This window comes from Carcharhinus amblyrhynchos, chromosome 11 (genome assembly GCF_965287045.1).
Source record: "Carcharhinus amblyrhynchos chromosome 11, sCarAmb.v2.hapA, whole genome shotgun sequence".
NCBI classification, from domain to species: Eukaryota; Metazoa; Chordata; class Chondrichthyes; order Carcharhiniformes; family Carcharhinidae; genus Carcharhinus; species Carcharhinus amblyrhynchos.
In genome coordinates this window covers 5,374,923-5,385,049 of record NC_137334.1, presented here as the reverse complement: position 1 = coordinate 5,385,049, position 10,127 = coordinate 5,374,923, and the positions used below count along the sequence as shown (strand labels likewise).

Genomic DNA, 10,127 nt, shown 5'->3' with positions numbered 1-10,127 from the left:
TGCGTTGTTATTGACTATTATTTTACAATCAGTCCTCAACTTATTTAGCAACTCCGTGTTACACAATCATCTCGTGAGAATGGACTTGTAGCGAAAAGTGTAAGTAGAAATATAATTGACCAGAATGTAAACTGCTGTCCGATACTGAGGTACTCGCGTGTCGCATTTCATTGGCTTACAATGTCAAAACATCCACACAATCCAGGTTAAAACCGGTTTATAAATATTTATTACATTCAATAAATGAAATGGGTTATCTACACATGAGGCAAGGAAACACAGTGACAAATATTAAATAAGTAGCACCGATAGCCGTATTTTACAATGACATCTGAGGCTGGTACTCGTTGCCGTGAGGTACTTTTGTAGCTTTTAAGGTTCGTCCTGCTGGAGTGGATATCCCTGTGTATTGATGTTACCTGGGAACGGCTGCTGGCCCGAGGATCCTCCCCATCTTCTTGAACCCCTGCCACTCATGTGACACTGCATCTGCTTGGACAAAGCAGGCGCGCTGGAAGCAGTTTCTCTCTGCTCCGGCTAGCAGAAGAGAAGCGAAACAGGCACAGACTGTAGCATCGCACGGGCGTACCTCTAATCCTTGACTCAAGCAGCAATACAAAGAAGCTGGAGTAAACCGTTGGCTTAACTTGTGATCAACTTTTCGGCTTTGGTGGGTAAATTCGAAGAAAGAAGCAATGATCACTTCTGCTTGGCCAAAGTGTGCGAGTCAACACAAGTGCTCGGGTGCCTGGGGCTGACTCCTTGATATTGATGTTAATAGACTTACGTATATATTGTATTTCCCCACGGTTTAATCTCTTTTAATGGCTACGGCTGTTATTATCAGCACAAGAAAAGATGCCTGTGATGAAAGGGTTGCTTGCGCCTCAGAACACCTTTCTGGATACAATTGCAACACGATTCGACGGAACTCGTAAGTGTTTGAACTGCATGGATGTATGTTGTGAATAATGTTCGGTGCAGAAATCGGGGTGGGAGGAGGAAATGGATATTTCCGAACTCGATTGTAGAAGCTCAATATTTGATGGAGGATATCCTAGGATTTTTATATTAAAAGTAAAAACTTTGTTTGCCAGCCCCGTGGTTTCTATATAGAGATAGAGCAGATTCTAAAACCGCAAGCAATGTCTAGTTGTAGTAGTACACTTTCACTCCAACTTAGTGAAATCGTAACCGGAACATAGACCTTCCCTGCAGCTAAAAGACACGGGGGGTGTCTGGCATCGTAATTACAATGTTCAGTCTATTACACCGCCTGCTACTGAAAAAAAATGTGTTGGGTAACTGCTTTTTGTTATGTGGTAATTGACCAGCTGTGACATGACATCGTGCAGTGCTGTAATACGACCCGTTTACAATAAGGTAGGACTGGTACACTGGAATCTGCAGACCTCCAGAATCTCCCAGAGCAACCGAACTCGATTCCCTCCAACAATGCATTGCTTGGCTGAAATCTGGGAGCCGTTGAAATCGCCCAGCCCATTCCCATCTTTTGGTCTTATTTAATATCTTACCGTTACAGTTCCGAAAATTAGATTTTCCTTTGGGACCGCTGTGCCTATAGCCTCGTTTTTTTTTCAGCACCATGGTCAGAGACAATAGTGTGATTCCGAAACAACCAGCAAGAAAGCTGTACTGCTCTTAACCTAACCCCCGGAAAGGCAGAATTCCCGATCAATGCTTCCTGGTCCTTTCATCCACTTCAGTTCTGAGCAATCCAGATAAGTTTAAATAGTTAAAAAAAAACAAATATCTACGATTTGCAGTGTAAACATTCCTTATGAAAAGACGCCATCCTTGAAACAATTATCCGATTATTTAAAATCTCTTTTGACGGTCTCTCCTTTGGATTCATGTTATTTTAATGTTATAAAAACGGATACTTTAAACGTTGGTTCTCTGATTATAATGATCAGAATTCCAGGTACGGGCTTCAGATAGTTGTGAACATGTTACATGAACCTGACTAAAAATCTCAGAAACAACGTCGTTTAATGAAAGATTTGAAAATCGCTTGACCTTTGGCATTGTCCTTTCAGACATTTGGGTTTGTATTTCACTAATGAATCAGGGTACTTGCGAATGTGAAATACAATGCTTTTCTTAGGTGTACAGGGAGCCCTTGTAGGTTCTACTTTCTTAGAGGCAACTCGCATCTGCTACAATATAGTCAAATACAGTCGAAAGTGTACGCCCTAGGATTGTTTGTATTCTACAGTCTGCTGCGACAATTGCCATGAATGATGGATGCTTAATATGGGAGAAATCTGGATATTACTGACACACACCACAAAGTTATTAGTGCATAACAACACCTGGCATAGCTTGCAGTAAATCGAAGGCAGTGGAAAACCAATTGGGTCCATGATCGCCATCCATTTTTAGATGAGAAGAGTATCCTCAGCTTCACAATGACATTCAGTGGTGAATGTCTATATAAACACACACACACTGGATGGGTGGTCATTAATGGATCCAGTCAGTGGGTATTCGAAGGGGATCATCCATTCTGACAGTTTGCCCCTCTGTGGCTGTGTTCATTGTTGGGTGTCCCTGGAAAGGAAGCACATAGTGTCTGCCATCACCATCAAGACCTTCCACATAGAGGAACTGGGGTGTTTTATTGATCCCTTCAATCACATTTTGTTTTGATGTTTTAAGTTGCCTTTGAGATTCCATGTACTTTGATGCAGTTTCCTTTTAAGGAGCTGCAGTTTATCCTTCAGTTTGTTGATTTTATTTCATTAACCAAAAGAGTTATACATGTGGAGTGAATTGCACCTAATTAAGACTTTATTAGTTGTAGGTGTTAGCACACATACAAATCGTGTCCACTGGAAGCATGCAGAGCAGGTAGATCACAACATTGTTCAGTGTGCAACACTGATTTAACATTAGTAATGCCATTTGGAGCTGGGCACACTAGTCAATGCCCTCTTGTAAACTTGCACAGCTGAATATGCATTCAGTGGCTAAAAGGACCTCCCTCCCCACCAGTGCTATATTAAAGAATCATCAAAGGCTTGCAGATTAGTTATTAATTGGTTTCTTTGAACTGCTGTTATGATGCTACAAGTGTTTGGCACTTTCTGTAGTTGTTTAAAGTTGCAAACATCCACACGGTGTGGTGTTGGAGGTGCTGAAGCAGTTTTAGATAAGTTCAAGTTTCTAACAATCTAATTGGCCTTCGATTTGAGAATGCATTCCCCTTGGAAAGCAGCATGATTTGGAGAATGATCAGAGGCTGCAAAAGACAGATTTGCTCCTAGAAAGGGAGAAGTTGGAGAACTCTCAGCAATCTCAGAGCAGGGCGAGGACGACAGTGTAGTAGCTGAGAAGGTGATCATACCGTGTTTGTTTCTGTGTTCCTTTCAGGCTTGATCTGGAGATATTAATAAATTTGACAGTTTGCTCTTTATTGTTATGTAAGGCAGATTACTAAGACACTCTTTTATAAGACATGATGTGGAGTTGCCAATGTTGGACTGAGGTAGACACAGTAAATAGTCTCACAACACCAGGGTAAAGTCCAGTAGGTTTATTTGATAGCATGAGCATTCAGCATGCTGCCCCTTCATCACTCATCTGATAAAGGGGCAGCGCTCCGAAAGCTCATGCTATCAAATAAACCTGTTGGACTTTAACCTTTTATAAGACAACTAAGTACACTTTATTTTTCTTGCTAGAGAAAAGCAGGGGGGAATAGCACATAAGGCTTAACTCGGATTGCAGATTTTCCCACAGTGCAGAGTGTCATTCATTGCATGCAAATCACTTTATAGGTGCTGTATGCCAACTCTACCCTATACCAGAGCCAAAAGGGATTCCACTGCTTCAATATCCAGCTGGTATGTAGCAAATTATGCAGGTCAATTCCTGGTATCTTGGCAGAAGTCACAGTGTCTCCATTTTGTGGAAGTCTGCTATTGCAAAGGTTGTCTGCTGGGCAACATTGACTGCCTGCTGATGACATGACTGTTCACTCCAACGAGCAACCCACACACTCAGGTACAGCATGCATACAATAAGAGTCATACTGCCACACACAGTGATGGAACAGGCCATCAGCATTCTGAAACAACAATTCCACTTCCTGGACCATTCTGGAGAAACCCTGCAGTCCATGGAACAATGGGTATCGAATATTTGTGCTTGTTTGCTCAATACTCTATATTCCCATTGTCACAAGGAGACTGAACATGCCACCAGCTGTACAGTAGAAGGATAAGGAGGTGAAAGAGAGAAGGCAACGTAGACAGCTCCTGTATGGCCAGCTATCCCTGAAGAACCCACCTGAGTGCAATGCCAATAACACAAACCCCAATTCCCTATTCACCAGTCGTCTCAAACTTTACCTTCCCTCTTTCACTGACCATCACAACATCCACTGGGCCTTAATGCAAAAAATACAACCGCTAAGAAAAAATCCAACCTTTCATTTGCATAAAAAAAGGCCACCGAATCACACTTGTGAATTCCATTAGGGCCTGTGTGTCCTGTGCCGTTGCCTGTTCTAGTGCTCCAGGCATTGTTACCCTAATGAAGGTTGGTGGAAAGTTGCTGTCTTTCAATGGAAAGGGGACATGATCTCACAGGTCAATCTTGATCAGCTCTGGTCTTAGACGGACTGATTGCAGACTGCACTGCCTCTGCATGGACTAAAGCTGGCTGACAGGTGACAGCAAGCGAACTGGTAGAGTGGCAATGGTCGGTGGATAATTGCTGAGGACAGCAAGTTTTCACTCCACAGTGTTGCTGCAAGTCCTTTAGAGTGGCCCTTCAACAACCTTAGTGAGCTATTGGAGGACAGACTGTTGGCTTACTGTGATGCCCTGCCAGCCCCTTTGCACACTTTGACAGTCATGCTAACGTGTTATGCAATTTTCTTGGGTGATGTATTGTCATGGTAAAATAACTGTCGGTGTGTACAACCTGTGAGGTATGAATTTTGCAGTTGTGCTAGGTGTCTGGGAATGATATGAAGCATTTGAATATCAGGTATGAGGCCTGATTGACAAGAGATTTTTGTTAGATAAGTGATGGGGATGTGGCAATGTGAACGGAATCTGAGGCTAGAATATGGAATGTGAAGATGCCTTGACCACTTGTATGAGTGTATGTTTAAAACAGGTAATTTCTTATCTGTCCCTCTGCTCCTTCACTCGTCTGCTCCAGCAAACAATGGAAGGCTTCACCGTGTAACGTTGGACCCTTAGAGGATGAGAAGGGGGACTTAGTGGTAGGGGATGGGGAAATGGCTGAGGTCTTAAATAACTTTTTTGTTTCGGTCTTCACGGAGGAGGACGTGAATAATTTGCCGGGTGTTAGAGGTGGAAAGGTGGTAGGACTGGAGGGTCTCGATGACATTACTGTTACTAGAGAGGCGGTGCTCGACAGACTGGAGGGGCTGATTGTGGACAAGTCCCCAGGACCGGATGGAATGCATCCGAGGGTTCTGAAAGAAATGGCGGAGGTGATAATGGATGCCTTGGTGGTTATTTTCCAGACGTTGCTGGATCCCGGGGAAGTGCCAGAAGATTGGAAAACGGCTAATGTTACGCCGTTGTTTAAGAAGGGTGCCAGGCAAAAGGCGGGGAATTATAGGCCGGTTAGTTTAACGTCTGTTGTAGGTAAAATGTTAGAATCCGTCATCAAGGAGGAAATGGCGAGGCATCTTGAGGGGAATTGCTTGATAGAGCAGACGCAGCACGGTTTCGTTAAGGGGAAGTCGTGTCTGACGAATTTACTGGAGTTCTATGAGGATGTGTCTAGGGCGGTGGATAGAGGAGAGCCGGTGGATGTGGTCTTTCTTGATTTTCAGAAGGCGTTTGACAAGGTACCTCACAAGAGGTTATTGCAGAAGGTCAGGGGGCATGGAGTTGGGGGTAGGGTGTTAGCGTGGATAGAGGACTGGTTGTCAAATAGGAGGCAGAGAGTGGGGGTCAATGGGTGCTATTCGGATTGGTGGTTGGTGACTAGTGGAGTGCCTCAGGGGTCGGTGCTGGGGCCTCAGCTATTTACTATTTATATAGATGATCTGGAGGAGGGAACCGAGTGTATGGTGTCGAAATTTGCTGATGACACCAAGATTGGAGGAACGGCAAATTGTGCAGAGGGTGTGGAGAGTCTGCAGAAGGATCTAGATAGGCTGGGCGAATGGGCCAGGAACTGGCAAATGGAATTTAATGTTGGCAAGTGCGAGGTGGTCCACTTTGGTAGGAATAATGGTAGAAAGGATTATTACTTACGTGGAGAAAAACTGCAGCAGGCGACGGTGCAGAGGGACCTCGGGGTCCTTGTGCATGAGTCGCAAAAACCCAGCTTGCAGGTGCAGCAGGTGGTCAGGAAGGCGAATGGGATGCTGGCCTTCATAGCGAGGGGGATTGAATATAAAAGTAGGGAGGTCTTGCTGCGGCTATATAAGGCATTGGTGAGGCCGCAGCTGGAGTACTGTGTGCAGTTTTGGGTGCCGTACTTACACAAGGATATTTTGGCCTTGGAGGGAGTGCAGAGGAGGTTTACTAGGCTGATGCCAGAGTTGAGGGGGTTGAGCTATGAGGAGAGGCTGAATAAACTAGGCTTGTACTCGTTAGAGTTTAGAAGAATGAGGGGAGATCTCATTGAGACTTATAAGATGATGAATGGGATGGATAGGATAGAGGTGGAGAGACTCTTCCCGCTCAGAAAGGACAGTAGGACTAGGGGGCACAGCCTCAAGATAAAGGGGGTGGCGGTTTAGAACGGAGTTGAGGAAGAACTTCTTCACTCAAAGGGTGGTGAATCTCTGGAATTCTCTGCCTGTTGAAGTGGTGGAGGCTACCTCGCTAAATATTTTTAAGACGTGGGTTGATGGGTTTCCGATAAGAGAGGGGATTAAGGGTTATGGGGAGAGGGCGGGAATGTGGAACTGAGCCACGACAGATCAGCCATGATCTTATTGAATGGCGGGGCAGGCTCGAAGGGCCAGATGGCCTACTCCTGCTCCTATTTCTTATGTTCTTATGTTTATATGATGTTATTCAATAGAAGCAGGAGTAGGCCATTTGGCCCTTCATGCCTGCATTGCCATTCAGTAAGATCATGGCTGATCTGATTGATTATGGCCTCAACTTCACATTCCCCCTACCCCTGATATTCTCTGACTCTGTTGTTCATCAAGAATCTATCTACCTCTGTCTTAAAAATATTCATTGACCCTGGGTGAGATTACTGAAATTCTTGTTTCACTGCATCCAGATCCTCCAAACTCGGCTCCTGTTGCTGACATTCTTTGCAATCTGCTCCCACTGCCTTCTGACCATGTTTTACAAGGGCCACTTTCCTTCTTCCCCCTACAGATACAGACATTTTTTTTCCTTTACAGCTCCTCTCCCAAACCCTCAAATGGACTTCTGAAAGCTTGGTCTCTTCCATGTTGTTCCATTCTTTACTGTGTTTCCCAGGTCATGTGCTCTTCAACTGTGACTCCCAGCATCTGCCCCAGCCACAATATACTTAAGTTTATTTATTATTGTCACAAGTAGGCTTACATTAACACTGCAATGAAGTTACTGTGAAAATCCTCTAGTTGCCACACTCTGACCAGCACTTATTTGGCTGCACTGAGGGAAAATTTAGCATGGCCAGTGCACCTAAACAGCATGTCTTTCAGACCATGAGAGGAGGAAACTGGAGCACCCAGAGGAAACCTATGCAGACACAGGGAGAACGTGGAAACTCGCGCACAGACAATGATCCAAGAATTGAATCTGGGAGCCCGGTGCTGTGAGGCAGCAGTGCTAAGCACTGTGCCACCATGCTTTTAAACACCCTTTAAATGTTGCTGGCTTGGTTTAAGAGCTACTGTTGCCCCTTTGCTGATGCATTGGGTCCTGGAGGCCCAATTGCATCTGCCCCATGTTGTGCAAGCCCTCAAAGAGAGCCCTCTGAACTGGGCCATGCTCTTGAACATAGAACATAGAACATTACAGCGCAGAACAGGCCCTTCGGCCCACGATGTTGCGCCGACCAGTTACAAAACAATGACCCACTAACCTAAACCAATCCCTTTTCGTCCATAAACCTATCCACGGATCTCTTAAACGCCCCCAAACTAGGCGCATTTACAACTGCAGCAGGCAGGGCATTCCAATCCCTCACCACCCTCTGGGTAAAGAGCCTACCCCTGACATCCGTCCTATAACTACCCCCCCTTAATTTAAAGCCATGCCCCCTCGTGCTAGATTTCTCCATCAGAGGAAAAAGGCTATCACTATCCACCCTATCTAAACCTCTAATCATCTTGTATGTTTCAATAAGATCCCCTCTTAGCCGCCTTCTTTCCAGCGAAAACAACCCCAAATCCCTCAGCCTCTCCTCATAGGACCTCCCCTCCATACCAGGCAACATCCTGGTAAACCTCCTCTGCACCCTCTCCAAAGCCTCCACATCCTTCCTGTAATGTGGGGACCAGAACTGCTCACAGTACTCCAAGTGCGGCCGCACCAGAGTTGTGTACAGTTGCAACATAACGCTGCGACTCCTAAATTCAATCCCCCTACCAATAAACGCCAAGACACCGTATGCCTTCTTAACAACCTTATCTACTTGATTCCCAACTTTCAGGGATCTATGTACACATACACCTAGATCCCTCTGCTCATCCACACTATTCAAAGTCCTCCCGTTAGTCCTATACTCAACACATCTGTTATTCCTACCAAAGTGAATTACCTCACACTTCTCCGCATTAAACTCCATCCGCCCCCTCTCGGCCCAGCTCTGCAACCTGTCTAAGTCTTCCTGCAAACTATGACACCCTTCCTCACTATCTACCACACCTCCGACTTTGGTGTCATCAGCAAATTTACTAATCCACCCAACTATACCCTCATCCAGATCATTAATAAAAATTACAAACAGCAGTGGCCCCAAAACAGATCCCTGAGGCACACCACTCGTAACCGAACTCCATGATGAATATTTACCATCAACCACCACCCTCTGTCTCCTATCCGCTAGCCAATTCCTGATCCAATTCCCTAGATCACCCCCAATCCCATACATCTGCATTTTCTGCAGAAGCCTACCATGGTGAACCTTATCAAACGCCTTACTAAAATCCATATACACCACGTCCACTGCCTTACCCCCATCCACCTCTTTGGTCACTTTCTCAAAAAACTCAATAAGGTTAGTAAGGCACGACCTACCCGCCACAAAACCATGCTGACTATCTCCAATCAATTCATTACTCTCCAAATAACTATAAATCCTATCCCTAATAATTTTTTCTAAAACCTTGCCCACAACAGAAGTGAGACTCACCGGTCTATAATTCCCGGGGAAGTCTCTGTTCCCCTTAAACAATGGGACAACATTCGCTAACCTCCAATCTTCCGGTACTATACCAGAGGCCAACGACGACCTGAAGATCAGAGCCAGAGGCTCTTGCCTCCCAGAGAATCCTGGGGTAAATCCCATCCGGACCAGGGGACTTATCTATTTTCAGACCCTCCAGAATATCCAGCACATCCTCCTTATCAACTGTAACACTGTCAATTCTACTCCCCTGCAACCCAGTGTCCTCCTCAGCTATATCCATGTCCCCCTGCGTGAACACCGAAGAGAAATATTGGTTCAATGCCTCTCCAATCTCCTCCGGTTCCACACATAACTTCCCTCTGCTGTCTATAACTGGCCCTAATCTTGCCCTAACCAACCTTCTGTTCTTGACATACCTATAGAACGCCTTAGGATTCTCCTTAACCCTATCAGCCAAAGTCTTCTCATGTCCTCTTTTAGCCCTTCTTAGCTCACTCTTCAACTCCCTCCTCGCCAATCTAAAGTTTTCTAGTGCACTACCCGAGCCCACACGTCTCATCCGAACATAAGCCTCCTTTTTCCTTTTAACCAACGAAACTACTTTTTTGGTGAACCACGGTTCCCTAGCCCTACCAATTCCTCCTTGCCTGACAGGGACATACCTATCACGGACTCGCAGTAGCTGCTCCTTGAAAAAACTCCACATTTCGGACGTTCCCAGTCCCTGTAATCTCCTAGTCCAACCTATGCTTCCTAATTCTCTCCTAATAGCCTCATAATTACCCTTCCCCCAGCTAAAACCA

General features: G+C 45.2%; 1 protein-coding gene across 1 annotated transcript in view; it reads left to right on the top strand.

Annotated features, from left to right (window-relative positions):
- The first annotated feature begins 832 nt into the window (after positions 1 to 832).
- Positions 833 to 10,127, top strand: part of kcnh3 (potassium voltage-gated channel, subfamily H (eag-related), member 3) — a 547,160-nt gene continuing 537,865 nt past the window's right edge. Inside the window, exon 1 of the mRNA XM_080198480.1 lies at positions 833 to 934. Within this exon, the coding sequence (XP_080054606.1) occupies positions 859 to 934 (76 nt within the window). The 5' untranslated portion in view covers positions 833 to 858. The remainder of the gene's footprint in view (positions 935 to 10,127) is intronic.